Here is a 17,448-nt window from a genome sequence, read left to right as displayed (position 1 = left end):
TAAGACTGTATCATGAGGCAGTATGTCTTGTATGGTTGAAAGACCGGATAATGTTAAAAAACCGGAGGGACATGGAGGGACATAAAAAATATTTGGATGGCATGCATACATGTGGTATGACAAAGTAAAAGCGGACTCTATGTTTTTGCATCACTATATTCGGAGAAGCCTCTTCACGGTCTGGAAGAAATACATGTTGTATATGGAAGATGGAATTCCTTCATGGGTGGTTCCGTATGAAGTAATAGATCCGAGAACTGTCGATAACGAACAGCAATGTCTAACCTACAAGGAGATTACACAAATACAACATTCAAAGCTGAGAATAAAGACAGAAGAAGAATTGTCTCCTTGTTATGGATGGTTCCAGTACAGACAGATCAGAGACCTTTATAATGCGGACTGCCAGAGAGGAGGAATAAGATTGGAAAATTCGGAGTTAGAGGAAGTGATACTACAAGAAGGCAAGAAAGAAATATCCAAGATTTACAAATTACTTTTAAAATGGTTTACGGTGGACGAAACAGTAAAAGTCCAGATGGTGAAGTGGGCAATAAACTTTCATAAAGAAATAACAATGGAGGCATGGGAGTACCTATGGAAAAATATAGTGAAGATTTCAACTTGTACGAACATTAAAGAGAATGTGTACAAAATGATTTACAGATGGTATTTAACACCAAAGAAAATTGCGCTAGGAAATACTAATATGTCAGACAAATGCTGGAAATGTAAAAAGCATGAAGGATCATTTTATCATATGTGGTGGACATGTGAAGTAGCTAAACAATACTGGGGAGAAATAATTGAAGCAATAAATGAGATTTTACAAATACAAATAAACAAGAACCCAGAATTGTTGCTACTGAACTTGGGAATGGAGGCAGTTCCAACGCAGTATAGAACATTGTTATTTTACATGACTGCAGCGGCTAGACTTTTGTATGCACAGAAATGGAAGACACAAGAAATACCAACTGTAGAAGACTGGATTTATAAATTGCTGTACATGGCAGAAATGGATAAAATGACAAGGAAACTTAAAGATCTTGACCTAGGACAATATATTGTTGATTGGGGGAAATTGAAACAATTTTTGGAAAAAAAGTGGGATGTAAAAGGAGAACTGTGGCAGTTTGAAAATTTTTTAAAAAACAATGTTGCAATGAGAAGAGAGAAGGGATCTTACCATTTAGGGGGAATGTAATTATAATCTAAGCTAATATAATATTTAAGGGAATTTTACATTGAATATATGAGATAATGAGAAGGGGTAAATAGATATCTCAATGAGATATACTATATATGATATATAACAAAATAAAGGGTTAGTGGATCAGACTTTACATTATAACATATTATGTGGTTATGCTATATGGTGTTGTGTGCTGTGCTACATTGGTGGCATAGCATACAATATATATATAATATATTACTATAATATATACTATATTGATAGTGTATTTGATGGATTATATGCTTAAAAGAAAAGAAATAGAATAAGTTTAAAGTAAGAGATAGTGCGATCCCTGCTATATATTATACTATATTGTTATGTTATATTGATATGAGATATACTATATTGATAGTATGTTTGATAGAGTTTATGTAAAAGAATAAGAATGTGCTTAGAGTAAGAGATATTATGATTCAAAGTTGGTAGGAAAATATAAATGAAATAGATTTAAGTAATAAGAAGGGTTAAGGGTTGGAAAGCTGTTGGAAGTCAATAGGGAGGGGGGAGGAAAAGGGTGGGGGGCAGAGTAAGGGGGAAAATGGGATTATATGTGTTAAATTTGGAAAATTTTTCTTTTGTTTTTCCACTCACCAATAAAATTTTATTAAAAAAAAACCGGTTCTCCAGATTAGAGTCCCGTGCTCTTAACCACTACACCAAACTGGCTCATCAGCACCTCAGCTTACCTTGGAGGTCCCAAGGAAGCCGCCATGGTGGGAAAGCCTGGTGCAGTGGCAAGGTCCCACAGTTGCCACATAGGCAGCAGGGAGGCCCGGTGTGGCAGCGGGGCAGCACAACCCTCACAAGGTCCTGCTGCAGGGTGGCGCGGCCCTCACAAGATCTCACAGCGGGACAGTAGGGCCTGTCCAAGAGGCATGGCCTGGTAAGCCACTTGCCACTTGAGAAGGGGCCCGCTGAATCCGTTTTCTAGCACCCATTGTATTTATTTGCACAACGGGCTTGGTTGCTAGTCTATAATAAAATATACCAGAGCTGTACCTAGCATCTTCCTAACTAATGTTTATCTTGTCTGTATAATCCAATGCATTGCTGGGTAGCTTATATCTTTGCTTTCCAAGAGAAACCTACTTCCTCTACCAGGAAACAGCCCAAAGGACAGAAGTTGCACCTGCTATCATAAAGCACAAAGATGTTTCCCTGAAGAAATAGCGTCATTCAGCATGTGATCATGATAAAAGCAAAGTAGTGTTTATCTCTGGATTGCATTTTAGCTTGTGGAGTGCAAGCTTCTGTCTACCCACCCCCCATTAAATCTGACTATTGACCGCTGAGCCATGTTTATGGACAGCAAGTCTCCTCTACCGGCAGGAGATAACAGGGCGGAAGCGATTGACAGGTTTGAAGGCATCATGAACTGTGAGAAGTGGCTTATTGCTATTTGGTCAGGAAGAGCTGCCAGAGCTAGCATTTGGGCAGAGACAAAGAGGGGAAGGATGGCAGGAGGGTCTCCTAGAGGTGGCTGAGGTCGGGGGGGGGGAGACCCACTTCGACTGTCCTGCCTCCTGCTTTTCAGCTTACTGACAGGTAAATTCCCCCAGTCAGTCCCTGGAGAGGCTGAAAACGAGTCTTCCATCCTACTTCCCACTGAGATATTTCTGCCTCCGTCCCTCTAAATCTGTGGGAAGAGACTCAAAACTGTCCCCCACCCCTCAGCAGTATCAGGCTCAATAAACTCTGCAGCTCACCCCAAAATGCCCTTATTCAAAAACAAACAGAAGGAGCAGCAATGCAGAACGAACCTCTCTGTGCTGAGGTGCAGCACATGCAACTCTCATACCCCCTTAAACAACCTCAGCCTGTGAAAGCAGGTTCCAGGCTTCTGCAGTTCTAGCAATTTATTCATGTTCTTTTTTAAAAAGTGGATCACCGTAACCATGTTATTTTGGATTTGTGGGTCACCATTAAACCCCCCCCCACACACACACACACCAGGGACTACTGCATTAATGTTCACTTCCAGGAATTCGTAATCTCAGAGCGGGACCACAAGTGACGCCTGACACAGGTTGGACACTTGCCAGCTTCCCTCAAGTTTTGATGGGAAATGTAGGCAGCTTGGCGGAATGTTGGACAAGTGACAGTTGAAAAGTCCATTGGACAGCAGTCGGAGAGCCAAGCTGCAAGACCAGGATGCCTACATTTCCCATCAAAACTTGACGGAATCTGACCAGTGTCCAACCTGTGTCAGGCGTCACTTGTGGTCCCGCTCTCAGTGTAGCAAAGCATCGTGTTATGTTTGTGTTAAAGATTGATGAGCTTGTTAGAGGTCATACAATGAAAGATTCAAGGAACCTTATGCAGGTCATTCCTTAGAAAGGGTCATTCAGATAAACTTGAATAGTGGCTATTTGCAGTACAGTAGCAACATCACTTCTTCCTTGCCCTGCCTCCGGGCTTGTCTGAACTTCTTCTGGGGCTCCATACATCTCTAGATGAAAAAATGCATGTTCTCAGATATTTGACAAGATGCAGTCCTGCTAATGGTATCTGTGCTATCATGTGTCCCTGCAAAAAGCTTACTATAAGGAGAACTAAAATTAGTCAAATTCAAATTTATTATTACGGTCCTAGACCAGCAAAAGAATTACAGGAATGATCAGTATTACAGAGATAAACTAGAGAATACAGATTAAAAGATACCTCAGTAACATAATAGATTACATTGCCTTACATTGCCTTAAAATATTTAAACAATTTAAAATATTTAAAAATATTTAAAATTTAAATTTTAGCATATCATAAAACCAGGTACCATAAAACCATAAGATAAAACTGTCTTTAGTTGGTAATGAACTAAAATTAGTCTTTTTAAAAAGAAATGCTTGTGGAACTACTGGGTGAGCATTTTTAGAATGAAATCCCAAGTGCACTCATCTTGTCTTTTGGAGCATTGGAGAAAATGAGTAGTCAGAATAGCAGTCTGTTCCTGAATGAAGAGGCACAATGGATTTTTAAGTTCAATAGACTTGTTCCTAAAGGGTTAGATGAGGGTTTAGAGATCTTTCCTCTTTTAAAAGGAACCACTTCAGATATGTTTGTTTTGTCCTATCCTTCCACCCTTCCCCTATTATATGTGTTTTGAACAGATTATATAGATGGTAGATAATTAATTGAATTTTACATTGAAATAAACATCTATAATAAGTTGCTCAAATACTGGAGCGTTAAACAAAGTTGTTTTTTCAAAGTAGTAGTCAGCCTCTCTCTCTCTCTCTCTCTCTCTCTCTCTCTCTCTCTGCTCTGGAATGATAACGTTATCTTCTGTTAAGATCAAGATCAGCTGCAACTTTGAAGTTTTCCTAAATTTCTCCTTTGCAAGTGTTAAAAAAAACCACTAAAACTAACTAGCAAGTATTTGAAAATAAGTGTGTGTATATGTAGGTATACAGATTTTTTTTTAAATCGTTTAAGAAATAGGCAAGTTAGTTGTGTTCAACCCCATTCCCTTCCAGTAATCTTGATTGGTAATTGAATTTTTAAGAGTAAGTAAATGTGATCCTTACTATGTATTTGGTCAATAATAAAAAACAGGGCTGATATATCCTGTTGATTATATATGAATAGACGTTGCATTCTTGTAATAGTGAATGCATATAGAAGACAGGTCTTTTATACCCACTTCCCCTGATTTTGAAGTCCCTCAGGGCATTGTTTTACACAAGAAATGAATGACATAATTTATGTTATCAACAAAGGAAGGGAAGTGGTCCTAATAACAAGAAAATTTTTGGAGGTCTAGCCTGTTGGTTTCCTTTTTTCTTATAATGTATTTTACATCATCTCAGTGTTTTAATTGTCTAATATATTGTTTGAATTTGAATTGTTTGATAACTGGTCTTGACTAAAGATATGTTCAATGCCTACTAGGCATGATGCTAATTTTGGAGCGTTTCTGCAGGTAATTTTTTTCTAGAACCTTTTGAGATTCACATCTTGCCTGCCAGTCTCTGTTGCCCAAACATTTCCAGAAATGTGTTTCAGGCTGCTATGAGCTGGATTGTAGATGTACAGCGTGCTGAACAATTTTTATGCCCAAATGTGGATATTAGTAGAGCAAATTTGGCTGACCATTTGTTTTCAAGTGCAATTCAGAGTGCTGATTCTTACCTTTTAAAGCCCTAAATTACTTGGGGCCAAGGTACTTGAAGGTTTGCCACCTCCCATACTATTCAGCCCACCTGTTAGGACCTACCTCACAAGCCCTGCTCTATTGGCCTCCATCTTCAGAGATGAGGCAAGTGGCAACCAAAGACAGGGCTTTTTCAGTAGTGGCACCTTGCCAGTGGAATGCCCTTCTCCTTGAGGATCCACTAGTGCCTATGCTCCTCCCTTTTAGGCATCAGGCCTAAATATTTCTGTTTATCCAGGTATTTAACTAAGGCAGGGGTGGGGAACCTTTTTTCCTCCGAGGGCCAAGTTTATGTTCTGTCCCACACGAGGAGCGCCCTTTCTCCCGTGTGCGTGATGGCGCTCCCTGAAATGACATCATCACACAGCATGCATGATGACATCACTTCCAGGAACGATATCACACGTGCGGGAGAAAGGGCGCTTGTGTCCCCTTTCTCCCTGCCACCACCACTGCGGCCCGCTTGAGACAGTGGCGGCGGCAGCAGCAGCTCTGTTGCCAGCACCCCCACTGCCACCGCCACCGCTTTCGCCAGTGCTGCAGGTTGCCTTTGGCAGCAGCAGCAGAAGGCGGCACTGGCAACAGCAGGCGGCAGCGGCAGCAAGAGCAGCCTGCTTTCGCCACCGCTGCCACCTGCTCTCGTGGTGCGGGAGTGTGGCCCCCGGGGAGGGGGCACCCCATGGAGCACACCCCCCACCAAGTGGGTAAGTGGGAGCAGGGGGAATGGTGGGAGCGGGGGATCCACCTGCTGCATTCGCCCGCAGCGCTGCCATTCACCTGCAGCTCCACCGCTCATCTCTCTCCACGGGCCAGTCCAAATGATACGGCCCATGGGCCGGATGTTCCCCACCCCTGAACTAGAGGTTGAACTTTTTAATATCATTTTTTGAAATATGCTTTTAAAATAGATTTAACTATTTTCAGACTATGCTGCTCATTGATTTATGTTTTTTATGGTTTAACTTGGTTTTTAATGATAGGTTTAGCAAACTATGAGAAGAAATTCTTTGGATTCTCATCAGAATAAGAAGCCTGTTCACTGTTCTAACTCTCATTTAATGACTCTGTTAGTGGATCTGGATTTTAATATAACATTAGATGTATGTAAATATATAGCTGCTGCAATTAAATGCCCTTTTAAAATGAATATTGAACAGCAATAACTTTTCAGTTATGCTGCTATCTTTTTCTGGTCGAACAGCCTATTGTTTCTAAGACCTACCTGGGATATGGATGGTTTAACAACAGCTTTCAATATTTTATAAGGGTTTTTTGTAAGCTGCCTTGGAATGGCTTTCCAGAGAGACAACATAATTTATTTCTAAATAAATAATGCCCTGAATATATTGACAACATCAGTATTTTGATGTTCCATATTTGATGCAGAGATGCCTTTTTGTGCTGGTAGAAATTACTAGAATGGCAACAACTATTTCCAAGAATGTCTTGCCAAATAAACGTTTGTATTGGTTTAAAATATCCCAATTAGATCATATGATATGTCTTCCTTCATATCAGGAAGCATTGTGATACAAACAATTAGAAATTCCAGCGTCCCACATAGTGTATGAAAACTGAGCCCATGAGCCTGTATTATACCTCTGTGAAAGCATATGCATGAAATGAAAAATGCTCCAAGAAATAGCTTTGGTTTTATTGCCAGTTTTCTTATTCACTGTTTTGCTCACCAAAGGTAAATACAGGTTCTCCTCCATTGTCACTTGGCTTACTTGACACTCCTCAAGATATCTTTGTCCTTAGCTGCCATAACTACGACAGCTGTTTGGTTGTGTGTTTTTCCTTTTTCCCACCCATTTGTTGCGAGATGTGTTTAGTCCTCTTTCTCAAGAGCACTGAAAAGTACGAAAATCAATCTGGGAATGTTTACTGCAAGGCTTCCGATGACCCAGCCCACATTGTCGTCTTGAGTCTGTTGTCTCTTGTATCCTCTACTGAAGGTGGGGGGCGGAGGGGGAGAATGGCTTAATCTAGGGTGGGTGTTAAATAAAAGAAGGAATGCAGCCCAAGGAAAGGATTCCTTTTATGCTAGGCAACGCAGAACATGCCGCAATGACTGAAAGTGCCTTGTGGGCATTTGGTCCCTATTGGTTCTCACATTGAATGCAATGATGCCCACAGATAGCCTGTATTGTTGTCAGTTAAATGGGATCATGAGTGTCTGAAAGGTGTTTGAGAATGAACTGAAAATCATTTTCACAAGTGGATGATTACTTCTGCCACATGTTAACCGAACTCTATCAGAATGGCCCAGATTTTGAGACTGCATTAATTGCTCTTTCAACCTTGACTGGAGGCTTCTTTCTTTCTTTCTTTTCTTTTTTTTTTTAAGGAAAAAAGGGGGGACCTTTGCTAGACTAAACTGCTGTATATATTGATCCCCACCACCACCACACACACACACTTTTCTATGATTTTCCCTTCATTGTGCTAACTTTTTTTTAAAAATCCATGTAAAAGTAGAGGATTTGTATTTCAGGTGCAGATTGTTTCATTCCTTTAAATAAAAAAGGGGGACGAACTGGGGAGGGTAGATGATCTGTGTATAAGTAATAAGCCTCATCTCTCCTTCCATCAGTGAATTGTTCAAGTCTTTCATAGACAATTATGCTGCATGCTCTGCTATTCATTAGGACAGAGTCTCCCCCCCCCCCACCTCTCAAGATGTAGAACCATGAACTCTCACAGCATGGTCTAAATGCACATAAACTTTTGTCCTCTCTTTCCATATTTGATGCACAGCCAGATAATTGGAACTACCATACAATATGTTTTTTTCTCCTCTTTGTAATGCATAGAGACATACCTTGGGAAGAAAAGAGAAATATTTTTAATGGGTCATATTAACATGTTGATTATTGCAGTGGACAATGGTAGTTTTCTCTGTTAGAACTGCAGCACATTGAGGGGGAGAAATCTTAGAAATGCATTTGTTTGACAGAATTGTAAATTAAATTGGTATCTTTAAAAATTTCTGCCATCTTTCTCCCAGGAAATACTTTTAAATAAATGTCTGTGAAATGCTGAGATCACTCTACCCCCCGCCCCTGCTGTGGTTTAAAAAAAGAGGATGGAAGGGAGTTTTCTCCCCCCCCCCCCAAAAAAAAACCCCAGCCAGTGTAGATGAAAGTATACTATGCAACAGGAGATCAAGATCAGAGCCCAGTAGCAAGAAGATTTCCAGGATATAAGCTTTTGAGAGTCAAGCTCCCTTTGTCAGGTACAAGCAACAAAAGAAGCTTGTATCTGACAAAGGGAGAGTGACTCTCAAAAGCCCTGGAAATCTTGTTGGTCTTTAAGGTGCTACTGGACTCAAATCTTGCTCTTCTGTTGCAGATCAACATCTGCCTTCCAGATTCTATAACACGCAATGTATGTTTGTTAAAATATTTCTTCAGCCCTTCTGCCAAGCTGCTCAGGGTGACATATGTGGTTCATTCCTCTGCTGTTTTATCTTTGCAACAACTCTGAAAAGTTAGGCTGAAGGACAGTGGCTGAGCCAAGATTAGCCAGAGTGAACTTCATGCTTAACTGGAGAATTTAGATCAGAGTTTTCCCCCAACTTCCTGACTTTAAAAAAATCGACCTTGACCCTTGCACATCCACCACAGACTTTCATGCTACAGGATACCGTTATGGCAGGTTCTAGAGCATGCACTCAGTTTTTGGAGAACCCAGGGAAGGCCTGTTGGGTGTTGTCACTTTCCCCCTCTGCTTTCAGTAAACTTTGTAACCTAGAACACACTTGTCTTCAGCACAGTGCTGTGAACATACCGTACTAAGAATTTAAGTTGTGTTTGAGGGAAATTTCTACACCAATGCTGATCTTATTAAGGAATTCCTGCTAAGTTTCTGAGGACCCCCTGGGTTCTATGGAGCGCAGTTTGAAAACTACTCATTAAACACACCGCTGATCTGCACATCTAAGGTTGCATGTATGTTTCTATATCAATCTTGTTTAAAATCTTTCAAGGAAGTTATCAAAGAAAACCCCTTCAAAGCTAAACAATTCTTTGCTGTTCAGTATTCCTAGCCTTCAGATTGGGAATTAGATCAACTTTGCGAGAGTACAGTACAGTTTAGGACAAGATTTTCATATTGCTAGACCCTCAGATTTTATTTCTCCATTCTTAAAATCTGTATCCTTTGTATGGAGATGTCATTGAATAATCAGGAACTCTTTTCACCAGGGGCAGCAATGAAGGAGGGATTAATATTTTATTGCTCTTTGTTTATAGCAATATATCAAACCAAGTGCTTTACTTGCCTGTTAAATTCCAGCTTTATGTTACTTAATCTTGGTAAAAACAGCATATTTTAAGGTTTAGGCAACTCCTGTCCTAAGCAAGCTGGTACTTAATGCCTTATTTAAATAACACTTTCTAGAGGTAGGAGAGAGAATATAGTGCAGTGATTCTGTAGCAATAGTATTTAAGATTGTTGTTATGTGGCAAATTATTGACTGCATTTCTCTCTGCATCAATAGTTTAAAGATGGTATTAGAGTTAGATAGGGAGGTGCAGTGGTTCTGCGGTAGACTGCTTAATTAAAAGATGGGGGTTAAAATACTGCCTGTCTTCAGGCATCGCAGCAAATTCTAAATAAACAGAAGGGGTTTTTTTAGCACTGGTCATGAGCACAGCTTGTTTGCTATGCTTATATATGTCAATTCTTTCTACCCACTCCCTAAGGTTGCCACTAGAGATGGGCACGAACCGCATTACGAACTTCAAAAACCCACGAAATTGGCGATTGCAACCCGTGATTGTCCACGGCCAACGAACCAGCGTTCAGAAGAAGCCTGGTTCGGTGTGTTTGGCCACGGTTCAGGCAGCCAGACAGTCAGGCGCAATCAATCAATTCTCCTGGAAACGGAACCAGGGAAATGCCTGAACTCTGTCTGCGCTCCTTCTGTCGCCCTGGAGACCCAAATGGAAGCCCAGCTTACCTTGATCAGGAGGTCTTCCTTCCAACCATGGAGCTGCAAATTGGTTACAATTGGTTACATGGGAGAAGACACCTGGGGGAGGGAGGGGGAAGGGGGGTGTTCTGTAGCCATGGGCACTCCAATCTCATCCCTGCAAACCCTGATAGGCAGTTCTGACGGCCAACCCCTTGTACACTGGGCCAACGTCAACTGGTGGCTCTAATTGTATCGAGTGGAAGTTTCCTGGGGGCCTCGGATTGGAGAGGGTATAACTCCAAGATCCCTATTGCAATCTTGACCAAACTTGGCTGCTCGCTGGAGGAGAACCTGCTACACACTCCCTGTGAATATGGGCTCTGTAAGTGCAATGGGGGCCATTCTGGTGCCCACAAACCATGAACCGTTTTTGCAACGGAAAATGTTCGTTGAGGTTTGCGACTTAGGGATTGTCGTTGGCACCAAACCACAAACTGCTGATTCATTAATTTTTTTTTTGTTTGTGCCCATGTCTAGTTACCACCCTCCAGATGGGGCTGGAGGTGTGGAATTACAACTGATTTCTATACAACAGAGATCAGTTCCCCATGAGAAAATGGCTGCTTTGGAGGATGAACTCTATGACATTATAAACTGTTGAGCTCTAGTCTCTCCCCAAACCCTATCTTCCCTAGGCAACACTACAAAAATCTCCAGGTATTTCCCCTCCCGAAACTGTCAACCTTACCACTTCCCACTAGCAGCTTGATCAAGCTCATTTTTGCCATTCCATTTGAATGCAGGCAGTTCAACAAGGTGGAGTTTTCCTTCCACAACCTTCTCCAATTTGCAAAGGCCCTTACATGCAGGCATCATGACGCACTGCAGTTCAATAGAACTGGTAAATTCCATGTGCTAGAGGAGAAGAGAAGTGACGAGAGCAGGCAGGGACAGCAGTGTCCAGTTCTGACAAGCCTTAGATTTTGCCTCAGCATCAGCCACTGGCCCACTGTTCCTCATTACATTTTCTTGGAAATGGTATTTGAGCTACCTGCCAAGGATCTGAAACCATGCCTGTAATCCAGGTTGTACAATGTAAACTAAGCAGCCATTTTGTATTGCTTCTTAACTGGGCTTTTTTTCTGGGAAAAGAGGTGGTGGAACTCAGTGGTGGAACTCAAGACCGCACAATGATGTCACTTTAGGTCAGCTGGAACAAGGGGGGAGTTTTTAAAAGTTTAAATTGCTCTTGGTGAAAATGGTCATATGGCTGGTGGCCCCTCCCCCTGATCTCCAGACAGAGGGGAGTTTAGATTGCCCTCTGCGCCACTGGCACCGAGGGCAATCTAAACTCCCCTCTGTCTGGAGATCAGGGGGCGGGGCCACCACCCATGTGATCATTTTCAAGAGGTGCCGGAAGTCTGTTCCACCACTTTCCTGCTGAAAAAAAGCCCTGCTGTGTGGTGGTCTTGAACTTTGGTTTCTTCTGAAGTATATTGTAGTATATATTTTTTTCATACTTGCCTAACAGATGGTGAAACAAAAGAAGGTACTGAGGAAGCGTAAACACCAATAGCACTATGAAAAGAGGTTGTATTCCACCCAGAGTTTAACTTGTACTTGTTTCTTGTACAAAGATTAAGTTCTAGGATGTACTGAAGAAGATAGTAATAAAGAAAAGCTCATCTAAGTATGTTCTAAAAAGCTTTCTTTCTTCATAGAGCAGCCACAATGTATTCCAAAATACTAAGGCAATCAATCCACCCTTGCGGAAGCCTTTCTGATTCCTGCACCCATTTACTTCTTCCCCAAAACATCTCTTCTCTGCAGATGCTTCCTGGATTTCCTCCACTTCATTGGAGGATGAAGAGCACAGGAGGCATCACCTTTTGTATCTTTAGAGTGCACCATTTGAAAACGGCTATTTATAAGATGATGCTTGGCTTGGAACCTCTTGATTTTTGGTAGAGCCTCTCAGTATTTTGTGATTGGACCCATTTTTTGTTTCATTCATAACTAGACATGGGCACGAACAGAAAAAAAGAACATGGTGTTCATTGTTCGTTGCCATCCATGAACAATGAACAACGAACATTGATGAACATGACCTGTTCATGAACATGTTCGTTGTTCGTGGGGGCCAGCAGGATCTCCTCCAGCCATCAAGATACCTACCACACCACTCTCAGAAACCCTACCTGAGTAGACAGCAGGAATTGTACCAATAATAAATAATAGCTTGGCCCCGGAGCCTGGCAGCAGCCCTGGAACCTGAAGGGGTAGTTCTCTACCGCACCACTCCCAGAAACCTTACCTGAGCAGGCAGCAGGAAAGGTACCAGTAATAAATAATAGCTTGGCTCAGAGCCTGGCAGCAGCCCTGGAACTTGAAGGGGTAGATCCCTATCCCACCACACACAAAGAAAATTCAAGCTCCAATGCACTCTCCCTGACACTCTCTCAAAATGCCAACAGCAACTGTCTCTTCCTCACTGTCTGCAAAACCAGAGCTGGGAGCCCCCCTCCCTCTGCTCTTTACTTCCTTGTAACAAATTTGGAGCTCCACACTTGAAAGGAAGACCTGCCTATCAAGCTAAATTGGGCTTAGATTGGGGTTTCCAGGGCAACAGGAGGAGTTCAGAGTTCAGGCAGTCCCTGCCTCCGGTCGCCAAGGGAATTGATTGCAGGTGCCAGATTGTCTGGCGTGATGAACAGCAATGAACAGCAACGAACGAGGCTTGCAACGACCACCTGGGGCCTCACGAACAGCTTGTTCACAAACAGCTGATTGGGCTGTTCGTGGCTTTTAAAAATTCGTATTGCTGTTCGTGCCCATCTCTGTTCATATCCATTCTAAAATTCCAAAAGTGCTTGTGGGTTGAGGTCTTCAGCACTAAGTAATTAAGGGATAGGGTTTCCAGGACTGATGGGTGTCTACTAGGTAGGATTAGCCCTCTCATTTTAAAAAAGAAATTAAACATCAGCATAGCTTCTGTCTTGATTAACAAAAGTAGGAAACTGTATGGCCCATGCGAAAAAAATAAGGTAGTCAGTGTTGGTTGGTTTGTAATACGGTATTTCTGTTCTGATTTTTGATCAAAGGATTCACAAAGCAGCTTCAGATAAATGTACTGGATATTTTATTATGTTTTATCTAGTCCATGGTCCTCTCATTTATACTGTGGTAAACGTTGCACTCTAAATCCGTGCGTAGAATTGCACATGCATGCAAATGTAATTCCTTTAAGCCATGTAAGAATGAGTGGAGGGAGGAACAGTAAACGCACTTTCCTTTTCTGAAAATAATTCATTCTTTCATTCTTTCAAGACTTGGCATGCAGGAAGGTTAAAGCCTCAAAGATATAGAAATGGAGTTCCATTTTGACCAAATTCCTATCATATTCCTGAGTCTTCCTGAATAGGTCATAGAATTAATTAAAGACATGTTAGTGTAACCTTTTTAACAAAGAATTTATTTGCCTTTGTCCTTGACAGATATTTGTATGCTCTTGGACAGAAGGTATGGAAAAGGTGGAAAAAGCGTTACTTTGTTCTTGTACAGGTTAGTAGTGTTTATTGCCATATTTCTCAAAAAACTGCTGTCCAGATTAAGTAGGTTATACACAGCAATGAAGTCTCACAACATTCTACTGTTCAAACTTTTAAAAAAAACCTTTGTATCATTGCTGTACAGTTTAATCCTTCAAACTACTCCATGTTCCTTAATGACCAGCTGCAACCAAGCATATCCTGTTCGTGTGACTTTGGAGTGATCCATGAGCCTGTATGTGTTCATGTACTGGATCTGACTGTTTGATCCTGCTCTCAAAATCTTTCCAGGACATTCTACAGAAAGCAACTCTGTTTGTTTAGGGAATTCATATGCCAGTTCTCCACAGTCCTGCTCAAAGTGGCTTACAAGCAGGGTTGCCAACCTTCTGGTAGGGCATTATACACTGCTGAAGTTCCTCCGCAGGCTCCAACCCCAAATCCGCAGGAATTTCCCAACCCAGATCTGGTGAACGTACAAGTTTAAAAACCCATAAAATCATTAAAACATGAATTATCAGTATAAAAACTAAACAAGCTATTAAGAATAAGTCCTAACCAGACATGTACAGGTTCATCTTCGTGGCTTCTGTGCAATTCCACATTGGGACTGTTCACATGCAGACCAGTCATGGAGAAGATTCCTGGAGCTTTCTAGAAGACTAGGAGTGCCCCTCCTCCCTTTGGCACTTGCCTGCGAAAAAACACATTACCAGGGAGATGGACGTTATTCCCTCAGTTCTCTTTTTGATGCCACAAGGCAGAGGATCTCCACTGCTGTTCTCTGCTTTTCCCTCGTCTCATTCTTGAGGCTGAGGAGAATTATTTCTTTTAAAAGTTGTTGACAATCAGTAGTCGTTCTAGTGACAAATAAATACATTTAAAGAAGAAAAGTTTTGTCTTTCCTTTCATTGTTATGGCTCAAAAGAGGCCTCTTCAAGATGCTGGAAAATGCCAGCCTGATTAAACCTTCTCCCTCCCTGGCACCCTTGATTACCAAGGGCTAAGTCCAAACATGTGGTCCAGCAGAGCCCCTTCACTAGGGCTCTTTCTCCAAGGCTACAGCTTCATGCCAGCCTGATTGCCTCCCTGGCACCCTGGATTACCAAGGGCTAAGTCCAGAGGCATGGCCCATCACAACGGCTCCTTCTCCAAGGCTGTGGCTTTGTGCCAACCTGTGTAAAGGTTCCTGCCCCCTCCCGGGCATCCTCGAGTACCAAGGGCTAAGACCATAAGTGTGGCCTGTCAGAGCCTCCTCACAACAGCTCCTTCTCCAAGGTTGTGGCTTTGTGCCAGCATGTGTAAAGGTACCTGCCCCCCTCCCTGGCACCCTTGAGGTCCAATCTTCATGAAAAATCACACATACACACACACATGCCATTGAACATCTCCAGTACCAGATTGCCTTTTTGTATATTGAGATTAAAGCCAAGTGGCTCTCTAACGACTAACATTTATTTGATATGAGCTTTCTTGACTTCATCTTACTCCTTCAGAGATATCTGTATTTCATAGTCCACAACTGTAGTGTATGTGACAAGTCTGTTCCTTTAATCGGGAACTAGTCCATGTTAGGACTTAGTGATTTCTTTTGAAAGTAGTAGCTGTTACTGTGACTTCACATAGAGATTCTGAATTCTTCAGTCTGGATAGACAACACTGTATGAGGAGGAATAGGCTTGCTGCCAAATCTTTTAAATTCATTTGTCTATCCTCAGTGATTATTTACTATACAAGAGAAAGTAAAAATTCAGTGGCCTGCTGGCTTGTCCACCACTCACAGGTTTCCTACAATTCTTTTTCACAAGTGTGTTCCTTTGCGGGCTCAAAAGATCCAAGATCTTCCCCATCTCTCTGCTTAAGAGAGGTCCTATCCTCTCATTAATTGAACTATTCAGTTGAGTATTTCACCTGAGACAGAAAAAAGGGTGTTATTTTTGAGTGCTCCTTATTTGTTAAGGAGAGCAGATGGAAAAGCCTATTTTAGGTCCGGGTATTCTAATTTTGTGTATTATAGGGCCAAGCTACACATGACGAAAGACACTTGCCTGGCAAGTGGATTGAGTGGAGGGCAAGTGAACAGGGAGAAATACACTTGCCGTTCAAGTGTCATTCGTCATGTGTAGCTTGGCCCATAGTCTATACAGTGGTGCCTGGCTGTCTTATTTATACATCTCTCTATCTTTCCTGCAGAGACTCTCTGTTGTTGGGGGTGCAGACTGCTAGTGGCACAATTTCAGCACTTTGGATTGTCCAAAAAATGCATGACAACTAGGATATCCCACTTGAGGCTGCAATAGAGTTTTTCTCTCTGCTCCATTGATGGTTGGATACTGACCTTTTCCATGGCAACCCCCCTTTTTTGTCCTACTAATTGAAAAAGTGTCTTTTCAGTCTTAGTCAATCTACACTTTACTAAGATTGTTCAGTGTTTTCACTTTCACAATTGCAGTTCTGCGTTCTTACATACCTGTATGAGTCACCTAGGCAGAATTTAGTCTTCAGTTTAAGTTTCACACTTCAAGGGATACCCAATTTGTTTTCTTTCCTAGTCAGAGCATATGTGCACCATTTCTCATGCTTTCAGTGCTCTGTTCCTCCTAGAGCTCTCTTATGATGCTGTGACCCTGGGAGTTAATGTCATCTCAGGGGCTGCCCCTGTGGTGTGGGGTCTCTGTTCTGAGGGTGTGTCTTCAGGTGTTTCCCAATCTTCTGCAAAATGACTTTGTCATACTACCACTTCTTTCACCTAGAGTATTAGACATACCTTACCTTTCTTTGTCCATTTGCTCCATGTCATTGCAATACATTGCAATTGTGTTTTCCTCAATTTATTGGCGCCAACTCCTAGATACTCTAATTGGAGGCATGAACGATTTGGCCTTGTGACACACTGTGATGGTCCATGGCCTGCCCTTTTGTTTGCTCCTCTGCTTCCAGGGATCTCCGTCATTGGGGAATAGCCTTGCTAGCCCATGGGCAAGGTAATCTGTTTTTATGTTTTATCCCCTGGCTGTTTCTGCTTTGCAGATTGTTCTGCTAGCAGCACAAGGTTCATTGATGGAGCATACTGTGTGTCCTTTTTTGGGGCCCCATCATACCTGTTTCACTGTTTTCATTATTCAGGTGTGGATCTGTGACTTGGGCAGTTTGGGCCAGCTCCCTTTCCTGCACTGTAGCAGTAGTCTCAGTTTTTGTTTTTGTTTTCCTGAGTAGGAACAGCTTCTCCTTGAGTACTATACCTTGTACCTCTAAATGGGTATGAGTCTCTACTGAGGCTATAGTAAGACTTGCACCCTTCTTCTTGTGCTATTGATTATGTTTGGGACTCAAATTCTCTAAACTTTCCTCTTCCTTATTGGATCTCCAAAGACATTCAGAGTAGGAATGTAACCCTTGTTAACTTTTTGCACCTCCCTGGTTTGGCACCTCATTTTTAGAGTATAGCACTTGCACCTGTGGAATGAAGATGTTGTGGGTTCTAACCTGTGTCCCCCCATTCATAGTGTTTCACAATGTCAATGCGCCCATTGCCCTGGCCCTCATGTCTCATAACACTGTTGATTGTATTAGGGCCAAGCTACAAATGACG

General features: G+C 41.9%; 1 protein-coding gene across 1 annotated transcript in view; it reads left to right on the top strand.

Annotated features, from left to right (window-relative positions):
• Positions 1-17,448, top strand: part of CADPS2 (calcium dependent secretion activator 2) — a 474,548-nt gene that overhangs the window by 253,639 nt on the left and 203,461 nt on the right. The window contains exon 9 of the mRNA XM_054988125.1: positions 13,803-13,869. Within this exon, the coding sequence (XP_054844100.1) occupies positions 13,803-13,869 (67 nt within the window). The remainder of the gene's footprint in view (positions 1-13,802; positions 13,870-17,448) is intronic.

Source organism: Eublepharis macularius, chromosome 9 (assembly GCF_028583425.1).
Source record: "Eublepharis macularius isolate TG4126 chromosome 9, MPM_Emac_v1.0, whole genome shotgun sequence".
In the NCBI taxonomy this organism is placed as follows: Eukaryota; Metazoa; Chordata; class Lepidosauria; order Squamata; family Eublepharidae; genus Eublepharis; species Eublepharis macularius.
Note: the sequence above shows the minus strand (reverse complement) of the source record. Positions and strands in the feature narration are given on the sequence as shown.